General features: G+C 42.4%; 1 protein-coding gene across 2 annotated transcripts in view; it reads left to right on the plus strand.

The window, feature by feature from the left end:
• Positions 1–13,979, plus strand: part of Fat4 (FAT atypical cadherin 4) — a 127,326-nt gene extending 113,347 nt beyond the window's left edge. Inside the window, exons 13-18 of one of the 2 annotated variants that reach the window (XM_006535484.4) lie at positions 1,059–1,144; positions 2,097–2,276; positions 3,100–3,224; positions 4,748–4,965; positions 9,079–9,340; positions 10,968–13,979. In XM_006535484.4, the coding sequence (XP_006535547.1) occupies positions 1,059–1,144; positions 2,097–2,276; positions 3,100–3,224; positions 4,748–4,965; positions 9,079–9,340; positions 10,968–12,829 (2,733 nt within the window). In that variant the 3' untranslated portion in view covers positions 12,830–13,979. The remainder of the gene's footprint in view (positions 1–1,058; positions 1,145–2,096; positions 2,277–3,099; positions 3,225–4,747; positions 4,966–9,078; positions 9,341–10,967) is intronic. The other variant, NM_183221.3, reaches the window with a different exon arrangement.
• Positions 13,980–17,153: the final 3,174 nt, after the last annotated feature.

Below are 17,153 nucleotides of genomic sequence, written 5' to 3' on the forward strand. Positions count from 1 at the left end.
TGGTGGCTCTTTACTGATCAAGGGGTCTGTCCATACGCTGACTACACAGGAAGCTCCACCTGAGGGCTGTGGTCCCTCAGCTTGCACAACAATGGCTGTTGGTTGTGACTGAAACCCCATGAGAGGTTCTGGGCATCGGGCAATGAATCTGTTGACACAGGAGATTGCTGATATAATTTGAAATAACAATTTTTAATATTAATGAGGGTATTTACTTGATGTTTGTACATTTTTACAGGGAGACAAGGAAGGGGAAACCAGGATCGTAATAGACTACATGGAAATAATTATAGTCAACAAAAAAGAAATAATAAAACACAATTTAAAACACAATTTAACATAATTTAAAACATAATTTACAACATATTATAGTATATATATGCATATCTCACACCTTTACACTCTCTTTGTAAATAAGGCAGATAGAATAAGTCTTTTGAGAAAATTTGAAAGACATGTTAGGATATTGGATTATAGAACAGATATTTTTAGTAAAATTGTAATCTCATGGAATTGATATTTTTTAGACAGAATAAAACTTCTTAATCCTTTCTCATATAAATGAGGCCAAAGGACAGGACTATTTCCCAAACAGCCTCAATATACACATATACATATACATATACATATACATATACATATACATATACATATACATATACATATACATATACATATACATATACATATACATATACATGTATATGCACACATGCACATGCACATACATATATGTATATATATGTACACACACATATACACACACATATATATACATTTCTAATTCATATATGTATTTCTAATAATATTTCTAATTCATATATACATATATATGAATTACAAATATCACAGTGAATTATAAATATCAAGGAGATCTGCACTTATATGTTAATATTTAAAGCAAGTCATGTGGTGTGTGACTAAGTATACATTAAATCAAGGATATCATAGTAGTAATAACTTCACTTATCCCCGCATGAGAGCCATGCTGGAAGCATCTCCCGTGGAGGCTGATGCCATCAGAAGGCCTTGGTGACTGTTCCCTCTCTTGCTTACAGGCAGCTTCTTTAACTGTGGACTCCTGCTCAGAGAATCAAGAGCCAGGCTATTGCACTGTCAGTAATGTGGCGGTTTCAGACGACTGGTAAGTAAAACGATAGCTCTGTTCTCGTCATCATTAAAATTAAGGTTTATAAGAACTTTATTTTTTTTAATTTTTTTATTTTTTCGTTTTTTGAGACAGGGTTTCTCTGTATAGCCCTGGCTGTTCTGGAACTCACTTTGTAGACTAGGCTGGCCTCAAACTCAGAAGTCCACCTGCCTCTGCCTCCCAAGTGCTGGGATTAAAGGCGTGTGCCACCACTGCCTGGCTTACAAGAACTTTAAAATAAGTATTCTGCAGACCTAATATTTCCTCATTCCCTCAAAGAGATATTCACTCTATAAAGCAATGAATGCCAGAGAAATATTATATTAATGTTGTGTTTAAAGGTCACAAACCATCGAGTCAAGGATAAGGAACATCGTGTCCACTGCAGCCAGAGCTGTTTAGATTGGCCTTCATGAAGTGCTTTTATGTTTCCTGAACTCTGCAAGCCTTAGGACATGATCATTCAATCCAACACATTCTTTCCCCATTTCTGCTGCAATTCATGTATGTTTTCTAACAGCACTTCAAGCTGAATTGCGCATTGACCAATCAAAGGCATAAGGGCCTTTGTCAGGAGCGAGATGTAAAGATGCACAGTGACCTCCCACCCAGTTTTTATCATTATGCTCCAGGGCTTGCCATGGCTTTAGAGAACCAGAGAGATCAGTCATTACTTCTGTGCATTTGGTCTTCTCTACCACGCTCCTTTTTGTTTTTTTAATTCTTATTTTTTGGTGCTGTCAACATGGCCATGTGCATCTGATAGTTGAAAATATAGTTTCATAAGCTTCACTGATTTTTTTTTTAATATGAAGAACAAGAAATCTTGGGAGCACCTGCTTTGAGGATAGGTGTTGAACTGTGAGGCTCATTCTCAAAAAGCTAAGTAATTGAGTGAAATGTGCTCTGTGGGTTTTCAGATCTTTACCCTTTTGTGTTCATGTAGGACTCTTGATGTTCAGCCAAACCGAGTCACTGTTGGAGGAATCAGATCACTAGAGCCAATCCTTCAGAGGAGGGGGCATGTGGAGAGCCACGATTTTGTGGGCTGTGTAATGGAGTTTGCTGTCAATGGACGACCCCTGGAGCCCAGCCAGGCTCTGGCAGCACAAGGCATTCTTGACCAGTAAGATTTTATTTCTTATCATTTAACAATGCAAGTGTGGACATTGAGCATCCAAAGGCTCCAGTTGAGACCTTCCCTGATTGACAGGGCTTCTGTGATGTGGCTTGACCTGCAACTTGTTTGCATCCTCTTTCAGGCCACTCTATCCCTGCTGTTTCCCACATCCAGTGTTCTGAGTTCACAGTAGGATTTCACACTGCTGGCCACTCAGTATGGAATGATCTTAAATGTCACCACTCCTTGAGACCTCAATACAAAAGACCTTCCCTTATCCCGAATCTGGAGATACAGGAGCCCCTGTGCTCATGTGCTCTTAAATTTATACAGAGGAGCTCTGTCTAATAAACCACATAAACACATTTCTCCTTATTGTCTGTTAGTGCCTTGAGGTAAAGAAACTCTTCTCCATGAGTATGCGTATTTATTTCATCTCACTATGTACATGGCTGGTGTCATACCTGGCTTATAAATGGGCAATGAATAAGACTGGATTACAAGTGTCTTTGTGAGGTACTTGTGGGCCTAAGTTAACATGTGCCACTGAACCATGCTAACTAAGGATTTCTGGACCATTGTGCCCTTACAGAAGTTGTTACCTTTAGTTGTCATTATATAAAATATTTTATTTAGCCTTCTTCTTTAGTGTGAGTTAGACTGTGTTATAAGGTTCTATGTGATTAGTAGCTGCAAGGTAGCTGGCACAAGTCCCTTCCTGTCCTGCAAGCCTGATATTAAGCCTATTGATCAGTCCGTGTCTGCTTCAAGACAAGTTTCTTTCTTCCAGTTTGGTGCCTCATCCCTCATTTCTGTGTCTCTCTTGTAGGTGTCCTAGATTGGAAGGCACGTGTGCTCGCAACCCCTGCCAGCATGGTGGCACCTGTGTGGACTTCTGGTCATGGCAGCAGTGTCAGTGCATGGAGGGTCTGACTGGGAAGTACTGTGAAAAATGTAGGTCGCCATTTTCACCTTCACAGGGTGCCATTGCATCCCCAGAAATCATTTATATATGCGCCTAAGCATGTTACTGCATTTGGACTCTAACATGGTCATTATTAAGTATTTAAAATGGGGTAAAATACAATGACAGTTATAAACTGGCCTCTTATCCGAAGGGTCAAATAACTGAACTTAACTAAATTCTTAATTTCACTGAAGTTTTATAGTCTCTAACTGCCTCATATAAACTTCAGCAGCTATATTGAGGTTGTAGATCAATATTATCTAAGGTCTAGTGGTATTTCTCCAGTCACATGTTTTATAACTGGCAGGAAAAAAAGTGTACATGCTGTATCACTGAATGATGCCCAGCTCCAAACACTGTGATTGTTAATGTGTTAAAAATAAAAGTCCCAGTCTATTTTAACTTAAGTGGGTTTTGAGTAGTACTACCTCAGTCTGCCCACTAATGACTTTCCATTCTTAAGCCCAAATCTTATGGTGATCAAGACATCTATAGTACTAGAACCATTAGCAAAGGATTGCTTTCTAATTGAAATCTGTGCATTCTATTATACCCTGAGCCCTTATGGCCACTTTATTTATAATTGCTTTATTTTGAAATGAATGACTAGATTATTGCTTAATTCTGACACAGGCACCCAATGACCTTTAAAAGAACCATTTGTTGCTACTGTAATAGAGAATGATGAGAAATGAGTGATAGCATTGGAATATATTATAATCAAGAAAATATTAGAGGCAGGCAGCATAGATGTATCTTAGCATCCTGGCTGAGAGAGAGAAAGAGAGAGAGAGAGAGAGAGAGAGAGAGAGAGAGAGAGAGAGAGAGAGAGAGAGACCAAGTGGTATTTCTTCAGTGAGCTTCCCTGAGACTCATAATTCTTCCCATGTTATTCTGTGTGTAGAGTGTAACACCCAGGGCAGAGTTACCCCCATTGCATTTCCCCAGTGTCCCTTCCTGAGTTATGTTACTAGTTATAGAGATGTTAACCTTTTACTTCTGAAAGTCTTTTATCAGATCTGATGATGTGCTATTCATGACGATGGCTTCAGGTAGAGGGGGTTAGAAGTGGAAATCTTTTTGAGGGTCCATAATTCCAAAAGTCAGAGGCTAGAGGCATAAGAGTCAAAGGTTTCCAACTGTAAAAGTATATTTGCTTAATAATTTCAGGAATGCATTGAAATTGAGTCACGTTTTGAGTTGTGCATTTTGGCAGTTGGCTGTGTGCTCCATGTCTAGGCTTTCTGTCCCACAGCAAAGAGTTTGGATGATGAGTCCCCAAGTAATTAATGATTGTCATCAGGGGTTTTAGGTTTCACAGATCCAAAAAGGACTCAACTATTGGAAGTACACTTGCACAATTATTCACAAATGGAACTTGTTTTCTCAGAGGAGGACCAGGGACAGTGGCTTTAGAAACTTGAGGTTTTGCCATTTCTCATACTCAGAAGAATGCTCTAAACAGTTCAGAGAGTGCCTTCAATTTTCCCCCTTTTTTCTTGGCTTTCAGCTGTCACTCCAGACACTGCCTTGTCACTAGAAGGCAAAGGACGCCTGGACTACCACATGAGCCAGAGTGAGAAGCGGGAATACTTGCTGACCCAGAGCATACGGGACACCACATTGGAGCCTTTTGGGGTCAATAGCCTGGAAGTAAAATTCAGGACTCGGAGTGAGAATGGCATTTTGATCCATATCCAGGAAAGCAGCAATTATACCACAGTGAAGGTGAGAAAGGATGCCATGATGACCCCATGGTGACCCATCAGATGATTCCTAGCTGCTCTGGGGGCTCAGTCACTTCTCCTACAAATTCTGTCCTCTTCTCTACAGTCTTAGAGTTCTGACCTATGCTTGGCAGTAATCTAGTACCAACCGCCTTAAATGTTTCCAGGGTCTGGACCAGAGCAAAAAATAAATAAATAAATAAAATCTGAGAGGGCCAGTTCTTAAACACCTTCATCTTACTTTAGAATAGAGTCAACTGTCAGGTAGGCCAGGATGGATAGGTTGTCAAGTCTGTTTTGCCTGATAAAAATCATCATTGCTTTCCCTCCTACTGTAAGCAAAATAGAGCATGAAGAGTGTGCCTTGATTATGAAGAATTACTTTTCATCAAGAATTTTTTTAAACACTGCTAACAGAGGTTAAATGCTAAGATTAGAATACGCTTTTAGAAATTATCTGACTTTGTTCTGAAATATGCTTTTCATTCATCACCTAGGAAAAAATCCATGAAGTTAAATGTATTTGGTATTTATTGTGAGTAGAATTTCTTTTTGTCTCTCCAAATAAGTTTTAATGAGAGGGAGAGGGAAAGGAAGAGGTGTATGTTTTGGGCCAGGGGCCGGGGTGGGGGGAGGCAGGAATCTGTGTGAGGGATGTATTCTCAGTTCCATGGAGACAGAGAAGGACATGAGGTGCAATCCTATCATTTTCCTCCTTATTCCCTTGGATCAGGGCCCCTCTTTGTGCCTGGAGCTCACAGGTCTGCTTTCCTAGCTGACCGGGTGCATTTAGGATTAGCTTGATTCCTTTGCAGCTATTGACATTGGTGCTGGGGTTCCAAACTCAGGCTCTCACACGTGTACAGAAAGCACTGAGCCACTTCTCTGCCCACTTTAAATAAAATAAAAAAACTCAAAACAATAATTTTCAAAATACGTATTCAACAAGAAGAGTGGATTTGTCTACGGGCTTTTACTTCACATTTCCTCTCTATGGCTAGAAGTAAAAAAAAGTTATTCACAGCCATGAGCCAGTCTTTTCCCACCCTGGTGACCTTCCAAGAGTCTGAAATGACAACCACAGTCTTTCATGTGTAGACAATAGCACCAATTCACCGACAAGATCTTGTATTTAGTTCCATCAACTGTTTTACAAGATCATTCTGTATTTTATAATTTTATTGATACTTTTGTATTGGCTTTAGAAAATTCTTACAACAAACCCATGCTTACTAACTTATTTTTCCTATCAAAATTTTAAAACACATAGAACAGTATTAGCAGTTACTTGATTTAATTCACAAATATTAAAAATGAAATTGATGTTTATCATTAAATTTTAGGTTTTGGTTTTCCAGGTTTTTCTGTACAGTCAATTCTCCTTGCTGTATCTTAGGTGTCTGTTTTCAGTAAGGCACACAAACGACTAACTTTTTCTGGAGATCTACTTGTATCTTCCTCAGGCATTTGTTTCTAGATGGAGTTACCTCCTATGGTTTGGTGTTTGGAGATGTTGCTTATGGGAGGGGTGATGGTGTTACTACCGTGTTTTTGCTGGAGATTAGAGTTGAATACCCTATGATACAAACAGTACCCCAGTGGAGACCTGTGTGGTCAGAAGTGTCAGTCAGTGTGGAATCTGAGACAAGGCCCTGATTTCCTATAAGGATATCTTCAAATTTTCACTTTACTTTCATTACTTAGACAAATATCCTGGTTCATAAATTAATATGCCTTATAAAACAAAAAGGTCTTTGAAGTGTGCGCAATGTGTGCTGCTTATAATTTCTACTCCAAAGCAAACTAGAAGCAATAAAGACAGAAGATACCAAGAGAGCCCTGGCCTAAAGAGCCATGACCTAAAGAGTCACTATCTAAAGAGAGTGGATTCCACTCCCTAGAACACCATTCCTTGCTGGGAGGGGACACTGAGGGGACTCTGCTCAAAGTCCCTCCATTCTGAGAGGCCACACTGCAGTTTTTGCATGAGATTTTCTGTGACACTGCTTCCAAGTCCAGATGCCATTCAAATGACATATGACACATTGCTATCCGCAGTCTCCTTCAGCCAAGACATTCAGAAGAAATATAACATGGTTGAAGAAGCGAGAGCGTCCATAAGGAAGCTGCTGAATGTTAGGGTCGGGCTCTGTCACTGTGAAATTTAATAGGATGGCAGCTTGTGCCTCCTCAACGTGGTGTCCCAGAACTAAAGAAGAATTGGGCTAAACAACCAGTAATTAGCAGCCATGACATTTAGTGAGAAAATTGTGAGCAGCAAGTTTTTAAAACTAAGGAGCTTGGCAGGTGAAATACATAGAAAAGGAAAAAGCAGTCAAAAAAAATGAGCAAAGTGGACTCAGAGAGCAGCTGTACTGGGCAGGCAACAGGGGAGGGCGGGAGTTGCTGCAGTGCAATTGAGGAACAGTGGGACAGAATGTGGTATTCTAATGTCAGCTGCCAGCCATCCAAGATCCATGGTTTTGTTTCTTTTGGCTCACCTTCTAACCATTTCTTAAACTCTTCATTTATTGAACTCCCTCCCTCCCTCCCTTCCCCCCCCTCCCTCCCTCCCTCCCTCCCTCCCTCCCTCCCTCCCTCCCTCCCTCCCTCCCTCCCTCCCTCCCTACCTCCCTCCCTCCCTCCCTGTCTTTCACACACACACACACACACACACATATTAGTGCCCATAAGGCATAAGGTTCTGGGTGGTTGAGTGAGGATATAGTTAGAATAATCGAAGGGAGAATTCTAGAATGGTTCCTCTCTGGTGATTTAATTTGCATATGCATGTTACATTTACATACACATCTGCACTGTGTGAGTGGATGGTGTTTGCACATAAGAGAGATACATACTCTGCAGGCCACAGCGTGACCCTTGCTCTCTTCTTCCAATTTTTTCCTCTGCCTTATTGCTTTGGGTGGGTCCCTTACTGAACTGGAAGCCTCATGTATTGCTGTCTAGTAAGAAAGCTTCCAAGATCCTCCCCATGGGTGCTGGAGTCACGTGGTTGTGCTCAGCTTTTAATGTGGGTGTTGGGGATTTGAACTCAGGTCCTCTTGCCTATAAAGAAGCACTGTTCCAACTCCCAGGCTACAAAAAATAGGCTGTGTCTTGAATTATCACATTAAAATATTACTATCTGACTGGTATATGTAACTGTGACGCGAGTTCTCCACAAAGCACAAATGAAGTGATTTGCAGTGTACCTGGAAGTGGTCCTTGCTTATAGACATAGTGTCTGAGCTGAGTGACACACAGAACTGACCCCTGCTTTCCCTTCAGTCACTCCTGGCTCACTGTATTTCCCTGCCTGGACAGCAGTCCTATCTGGCAGTAGGGATGGGAAGGGCTTTCTGACCCATGGGCTCATCTTGCCTTACAAATTATTCATTTTCTGAAGGATCAGCTCATAATACTGGAAACTTCTGAGTTGGAAACTGGAGTGTCCTGTTACCTAGTGTTCTAGTGGGTGAACTGAAAGACATCAAATTCCTTTAGATGAATTGAAGAGACAGCTGTAATGAAGTCCTGGCCAAATCCCCTGTTACTTTATGGTATTCTACCTTGGAAATGAAATTATGAATCCCATTTTTTTCCTAAAATTCCAGTGTTGTGGGACACAGAGGAAAATCTACTTTTGTCATTGTTTTTCCAACTGCCCTGTCTTTGTAGCTTCCTAATCACTTTTTGATATTGAAAGATTTTATTTTTATTTTTTTAAAAACTGTTTTAGCCTTTTTCATTTTTTAAAAAATGAAACTTAGTGATTTAACATGCTTCCCTCTGTCCTTAAAATACAAATAATCACAATTAGTAAAATTAGTGTCAGTTATCTAGGCTACCTAGCCACTTCAGTATTCAGCTCTGTTCTGGAAAATTACACACCCCTCAGGAAACTACTTACAAAGTTAAAACCTGTTAGAATTAGTAAATAAGCAGTTATGTTGTCTACAATTACCATGATATTTGTGAGTACATCGTATTGCCAAAGATTCCTCATTTGTTCCAACTCCTTCAGGGTAGTAAATATTTTAAATCCATCATTTTCATATTTAAGGATATCATGTTTGACCCGTGTATGGTTTTTTTTTTTTAATGCATCTTCCAGATTAAGAATGGCAAAGTGCACTTTACATCGGATGCAGGTGTTGCTGGGAAGGTGGAGCGAATCATCCCAGAAGCATACATTGCAGATGGCCATTGGCATACCTTCCGGATCTCAAAGAATGGAAGCATCACTGTGCTGTCTGTAGACAGGATACACAACAGAGACATCGTCCACCCCACTCAGGACTTTGGTGGCATTGAGGTGCTTTCCATGTCTCTGGGAGGAATCCCCCCCAACCAAGCCCATCGAGACACTCAGACAGGTAAATGTCTAGTATATCCAGGAGGATGATAAAGCAAGGGGAAATCTGCTCTTCGAAGTGTAGGTGATGTTTGTAGCAAAGGAGGTAGGATGGGGGTAAAATTTAGTTTATTTTATATGACTTACTTCCACAGAGTAATTCCATCACAGTGTAGTTTTTACAAAGGTAGTTGGATTTATGACACTGTGATTATGAATCTTCTCATCAACATAACTGTCTTTAGAGAGATTGGGGTCAGGGCACTATCACTTCCATTAATGGCTTTTGCCTATGCTGCTGAGATTTGATTTAAGCATGGGCTACTCTGATGCTTGGTGTGTCCTCAGGACCACTGTCTATTAACTCCTGTGTTCATCAAAGCCAGTCTCCCAGGTAACACAGCAGAGTAGGGTAGGGTCCTCACAGGATGTAGATGTTACCTTAGGTCAGTGGTACAAAGGGAAATGCAGAAACCGGTGTGTTCTTAAGTCAGAAGTATGGTGAAGAGTGCCAAAAGGTTTAATTGATGGAAAAATGTGAGCACAAAGGCAGATAATAAAACTGGGGGATAAAAGAGGGTATTCTGGCTGGAGAGAGTGGACTTATTTATTTCACGTGCAGAACAGTGAAGAGTAAGTAAGAATTTAATGAGTATTGCAGTTAAGCATGCTGTAGTATTGATCATCTTTCAGGCTGTTTATGAGGATGAACTGGGGAGGACTCCCAAGATGAGGTGTTAGCAGCCAGTATCAGAAAAGCACTGCATTATGGAAAGCTATTGTCTTAGTGGGATGGCCAAGATGTGACATCCAAGTAAATGGACCCAAAGTAATCTGGAGGGCATCTTCAGTAAAGATCCGGGAGAATTCTGACTTTTCATCTCAAACCAACTTAGTGCTACCAAGGAAGGTGGCTGTAGAAGAGAACAGTGAAGCGGATCTCAGGGAATCCTGGGGTTTGCTATGGTACAAATGGAGTTGAAGCACCTTTGAAGGGCATTGAACAGATTTGAGGGACTCGGCATAGAGCTGGGCTAGAGATGTCACCCCCATGTGTGTAAGTGAGTGTTGGTGGGTATAGATAAGATGGGATATTTTTGTTTTCTGACTCCTGAATCCTGACAATTTGCAACACTGGTTGTCTTAGCTACCTCCCCTCCTGGGAAATCCCCAAACACTATGGCCAAGGTTTTTTCTTCTGATTCACAAGGACCCATACTTGGCTGTTTGGAAGGCATATGGTCAATGATTGCACACCCCATGGTCTTGTAGTTGTAGCAATTGGACTTGATTTTGTTCTTTCTGATGTTCATAAAATAAATTTGATCTCGTGGTAACTCTTGGTCTTTGACCTGTAAGAATCAAACCAATAAACTGATTAAATCGTCAAATGGATGAACAGAGAGAGAGAGAGAGAAGGGTCAAGACGATTCTGGCCGAGGAGACCTTCCTAAACATTCTGACTCTTCCCATGTGTTACCAAACTACACTGATCTGGGTTATCCTCAGAGGATATGCATTCCCCATCTTTGAGTTGGCGCATCGCTGAGAAACTCTTGGGTGTCTGTGAGGGCTTCTCTTCCTCATATCTTAGCGCTCAGAAGTGATTACTTTTCTCTAAGTTGCCTCCTACTCTATCGCCCTGACAGGTTTTAATGGCTGCATTGCCTCAGTGCTCTATGGTGGAGAGAGCCTCCCCTTCAGTGGGAAGCACAGCTTGGCGTCCATCTCCAAAACAGACCCTTCAGTGAAGATCGGCTGTCGGGGCCCTAACATCTGTGCCAGCAACCCCTGCTGGGGCGATCTTCTGTGTATCAACCAGTGGTATGCCTACAAATGTGTCCCTCCTGGTGACTGTGCATCCCACCCTTGCCAGAATGGAGGTAGCTGTGAACCAGGTCTGCTCTCCGGCTACACTTGCAGCTGTCCAGAGTCGCACACAGGGAGGACCTGTGAGACGGTGGTGGCCTGCCTCGGTGTTCTCTGTCCTCAGGGCAAGGTGTGCAAGGCTGGAAGTCCAGGGGGACACGTGTGTGTCCAGAGTCAGGGTCCAGATGAGATATCCTTACCTCTGTGGGCAGTGCCTGCAATTGTGGGCAGCTGTGCCACAGCCCTAGCGCTGCTGGTCCTCAGTTTGATTCTATGCAACCAGTGCAGGGGAAAGATGCCCAAAAACCCCAAAGAGGAGAAGAAGCCGAAGGAGAAGAAGAAAAAGGGCAGTGAGAATGTAGCTTTTGATGACCCAGACAACATCCCTCCCTATGGGGATGACCTAGCTGTTAGGAAGCAACCTGAGGGGAATCCCAAGCCGGACATCATAGAGCGAGAGAACCCCTATCTAATCTTCGATGAGACTGACATCCCCCACAACTCAGAGACCATCCCTAGTGCCCCGCTGGCTTCCCCTGAGCAGGAGATTGAGCACTATGACATCGACAATGCCAGCAGTATCGCGCCCTCAGATGCAGACATCATCCAGCACTACAAACAGTTCCGAAGCCACACGCCTAAGTTTTCCATCCAGAGGCACAGTCCTCTGGGCTTCGCCAGGCAGTCCCCTATGCCCTTGGGAGCAAGCAGTCTGACCTACCAGCCTTCTTCATATGGCCAAGGGTTAAGAACCAGCTCCCTTAGCCACTCGGCCTGCCCCACTCCCAACCCTCTGTCCAGGCACAGCCCAGCTCCTTTCTCCAAACCATCTGCCTTCTACAGGAACAGCCCAGCCCGGGAACTGCATCTTCCTCTGAGGGATGGGGGTACGCTGGAAATGCATGGGGACCCCTGCCAGCCTGGCATGTTCAACTATGCCACCAGGCTAGGGAGAAGAAGTAAGAGCCCTCAGGCCATGGCATCTCATGGATCGAGACCAGGGAGTCGCCTCAAACAGCCCATAGCACAGATCCCTCTAGAATCTTCTCCTCCCGTGGGACTCTCCATAGAGGAGGTAGAGAGGCTCAACACCCCTCGACCCAGAAACCCCAGCATCTGCAGTGCAGACCATGGGAGGTCCTCTTCTGAAGAAGACTGTAGAAGGCCCCTGTCCAGAACCAGGAACCCAGCAGATGGCATCCCTGCCCCAGAATCGTCTTCTGACAGTGACTCCCATGATTCTTTCACGTGCTCAGAAATGGAATACGACAGGGAGAAGCCCGTGGTCTACACTTCCAGGATGCCCAAGTTATCTCAAGTCAACGAATCCGATGCAGATGACGAAGATAATTATGGAGCCAGACTGAAACCCAGAAGGTACCATGGACGCAGGGCTGAGGGGGGACCAGTGGGTACCCCTGCAGCAGCGTCTGGGGCTGCAGACAGCACCCTGAAGCTGGGGCAGCAGGCAGGCAACTTCAACTGGGACAACCTTTTGAACTGGGGCCCAGGCTTTGGTCATTATGTGGATGTCTTTAAAGATTTGGCCTCTCTCCCAGAAAAAGCAGCTGGTAACGAAGAAGGTAAAAGTGGGGCAGCTAAACCAGCCGCCAAAGATGGGGAGGCAGAACAGTATGTGTGAGGTGTATGTGTGGGCAAGAAACACTCAAAGCACGGTGTGGCTTCCCACCAGCGGGGGTCACCTTTGTAAAACAGGCCAGTATAGACCGGTGGCCAGGGACACATTTAAAGTTAACCACAAAGCTGCTCACATAGACTCCAAACGACTGACTCTTTAATTTAAATGTGCTCAGTGGAACGGAATGATCCTCCTGCATGCATCTTGTTTTGTGATGAGTTTTGGGGCATGCAACATTGGGAAGTGTTGCTTTGTGTTTGGTTTGTGGTTTTTTGCCGTTTATACCATTGCAGTTGTAGACTCGAGCTTGTGCTTTCACAGTGGGGTTGCTTGTTTCCATTGTAGTGTTACGGTTGTGTTTTACCTTGCAAGATCATTTAAGTTTAGCCAACCCGTGTGGAGTGCAGGAAGGAGGACTTCCCACCTTGGAGGGATGAAAGGCTGCACATTTAACACTCTTCAGATGAATAGATTCATATGTGATGTCGCTCAGACACAATAAGGGCTTGTTTTACATGACGGTGGGTACTAAGAATAAGTCATTTTGTTCCGCACTTTAAAGCTTTCTTAAAAACTGTGTTGACACTTGTGTGTCTCCGTGCGAACAGTCATGGCCTCCTGACTTACCTCAGGCTTCCAGGAAGAACAAGATGACCACATACTGTCCCCAGAACACTGCCACCTTTCCTCTTCCGGGATAACATTCTCAGCGCACTTCTAAGAGACAATTTTTAAAGTTATTTATTGAAGAAAAAAAGTTCTATGCTTTTAACATTGTAACAAATTGACCTATGCAGGCCCTAATTGGTTTTATTTTCTATCCATTCAACATTTACCCCAAGTACCCAGTTTTTATAATTTATATAAAGTCAGATTGCAATGTTTCTTACTTTCCGTCGTTTTGTAGATCATTTTTTTAATACTGTGTAAAACTTTTTTTTTTTTTTTTTTACACCTGAGCTGTGGTTTTGATACTGATATTTTCCTATGCCGGAAACTTTTCTTGCTTTCAGGGAAGGTAAGAAAATGTGTTTTTTACATTTGTTACTTATGTAACATTCATATTTTCACAGTTTGATATCTGTAACATACTGTATGCTTTCTACCTGTAAATGCCAACAATAGAATTAAAATATTTATTTAAAATACTGTGTCCTAGGGTCTCAGTTTCTATCTTTCTCTGTTCTAATGTAGGCAATTGAAAATATTTTGTTGTTGTTGTTGTTGTTATTAGAGAGACATATAGCAAGATAAACTTATAGAGGCCATACCACTTAGTGCTAAAAGTCAGATCTGTGGATAACAGCCAGCAAAGCCACCCTAAAGCCACCCAGTGCATTCCTGCTTACCAGCGTCCTGGGATTTGCCGGTAGCAGATGATTCTAAGCTAGTAAGGTCCTGGAGGGCCAACCTTGTGAGCCCTGTCTAAGCACATTCACTATTTAAGACAGGATTTCTCTGTGTAGTTCTGGCTATCCTTGAACTCTCTTCTTTAGACCAAGCTGGCCTTGAACTCACAGAAACCCTCCTACCTCTACCTCCCAAGTGCTGGGATTAAATTGCATGTGCTACCACTGTCTGGCCACATTCACTATTTAGAACTTTCCAGCTAAATCTGTTCTGTGAGAGACAGCTTCAGACTGGGCTTATGGTTGTAGAAGCATCCATGAATTAAAGTCAATTGTGAAAGATCTCTTGCCCTTGTTTTCTTCAAGATTACAGCTCCATATTTTTCTAAATCCAAAGCAGGTAAGAGGAATGTCAGAGAAGGTCTCCGACATGTAACCATTATTAACTCTCACATGGAATATCTACACAGTGAGCATGCTCTTGTAGCTGAGGCCAACCCCTCTTCTAGAATGCAGAAAGGCAAAGTGACTCCACAGAGAGGGCACCCAGCAGGACCTATTTGTTTATAAAGAGACACAGCACATTTTAAAATGGTTTTGCCTCACTCCCCCCAGAACATTCTAGAACTAAATATCTGCCCCAATCCTTATATTTTCTGGGAGGCTTCCTTGAGAGCAACCATCAAACATTATACTACAGCTGAAGGATTTACAACATACACAAAGTCTGAAACTAAAACTACTAAATTGCCCTATATCCTGAATTTCTTTCTGGTATTTTTTTTAAAATATTGGGTTTATTGTTTGTGTTTCAGAATAAGAAGTACAACATGGATTATCATCTAAATCATGATAGTCATTGAATGTGGTTTAAACCATAGTATCAGATGGTAATCTAATTTTGTCTTTTTGGGTCACCTGTGATGGAGCATACTGTCTTAGTGAGTCTTAGTATTTCAAGTTTATTCCCCAAATATGGGGATATGTTCATGCCTTTGTATAACTCAAAACAGAAAACTGTTTCCCCTCTGAGGAAATTCTGAAGCATCTTGGTGTCCTTAAGGACATGAAACTCTTTAATTCAGAACAGAGCTTAGAGTAAACCAGTAAACCCAATCATAGCTACGTATTAAAGGGGAAGTGCTGGGCGCAGATAATTCTCTGAGTTTGAATTCTCGTTGCCCTCTCCACTGATCCTAGATCAGGGTAAGTGGTACTCCTACAAGAAAATTTTTAGTATTTTCTCCTCTTGGTCCCCCCCCCCCCGCCACACACACACACACACACACACACACACACACACACACACACACACACACACACTGGAGCAAGGGAGGCGTTCACAGCAAGGAAAATAAAATCTCTGTGTAGTAAAGGTCTCACATGGAATCTAAATGAATCCTCTACTTTCCAACGTCACGGTGTGGCAGGAATATCCTGCCTGGAACATATGATGGGCAATTTAACAAGGTAACAATTTCAACAAAATAAATGGTTGATCTCCACTTCACTGTTCACACACACAATCACAACCTCGGAGTTTTGTATAAACCTTGAAAGGCTTGCTGGGATTCCTAGAATATGGCTGCTCCTTTTGCTCTCCTCAGCAAAATATCTTGATTTACTTTCAAGAGGAACCTTAAGAGCCCTCTTAACCTCCCTGGGGAAAAGAAAGAGGGGTTTGGAGCAGCAGCCAGAAACAGAGGTAGATACCAGGTCCTGTGCCACAGGCTGAGCACAGAGCTCCCAAGACTCTGTCCTGAAAAGAAGATCCCTGTGGCTTTCAAGGTTGTTTCTAGAATTTTCTAAGTTAGTTGATTCATCGATAGTTCATTAAGATAAATTAAAACCATTATTATTTTTTTTTGTAAGATGGGGAATGAGAAGAGCCTGGAGCACAGTTCCCCAGCACCATGTTGTTAAGGAAATGCTTGTGAACAACAAGACTAATGAGAAGCAGAATCCTCACACTATTGAAAGTCATGTACTTCATAAATATTTTATTTATAAGGAAAAATAAAATGCATCCCAAAGTAACTTTCTTCCCTGCAGACATTCCGTCTAAGAACAAGTCACTGGCATCACAGACAGGCATGGGTTTCATTTTATAAAGTGAATTTAACGTTATGGTAAGAATCAACGTGTGTGAAGTTAGGATTTTTGCTTTTTAACATTTTTGATTCAATAATTCAGCAGAACAGGGCTTTCTTTCCCATTTTACTTGTGGACCCAGCTTTAAAAGGAGTCATGGTTCAAAGCAGCTCAAGTGGCTTTTCCTTGGGAGGCGTGAGTTCAGGAATGATGGCTCTTCAGGCACCTGACCAGGCCAGCCTCTAGTGTGCTGTGAGTCCCCACTGTCTGTGTTCACATAGGGTGTAGGGAGTGACACACAGATCACATGGCTAGACAGCTGGGAGCTTGAGGGGTCTGTCAGTCTAAGAGGAGTATCAAGGTGGTTTGTATAAATTCAGTAGTTTTTGTTTTAATGAGAAGAAAGGCACTATATTCTAGGAAGTTCAGAGCAAGCAGGTCAGTGGTTCACTCCTTGACTGCACAGTTGTAGCATCTGTGTGAATGGCCGTCCAGGGCAGGCTCCGGTAGCCACAGTCTAGAAGGGCTTCACAGCATGCATGTGAATTCACTCTGCTCTCTCCAATTGAGGTTCAGAAGATAAAACTGTGAGGAATTTCTCTAGTGACCATGACTCATCCCTACTGTCTCTATGACCAGCCCAGACACAGAGGGAAAGCAAATAAATGGGAACAATCCTCAGGTAGTGGATGGCAAAGACATCCATATTCTGTTGTCACCAAGGCTTGGGGTATAGACACACAACACCCCTCTGAGGAGCAGCTTGGAGAAGACTGCATTTTAGAAATTGAGTTTTATATTTTAAGGGTTAAACAGTTGTGGCAAAAATATTTTTCAAAGTGAATAAAATAGATGTGTTCTCCAGAGAGAGTGGTGTAAAAGAAGCA

The sequence above is a fragment of the Mus musculus genome, chromosome 3, assembly GCF_000001635.26.
Source record: "Mus musculus strain C57BL/6J chromosome 3, GRCm38.p6 C57BL/6J".
Lineage (NCBI taxonomy): Eukaryota > Metazoa > Chordata > Mammalia > Rodentia > Muridae > Mus > Mus musculus.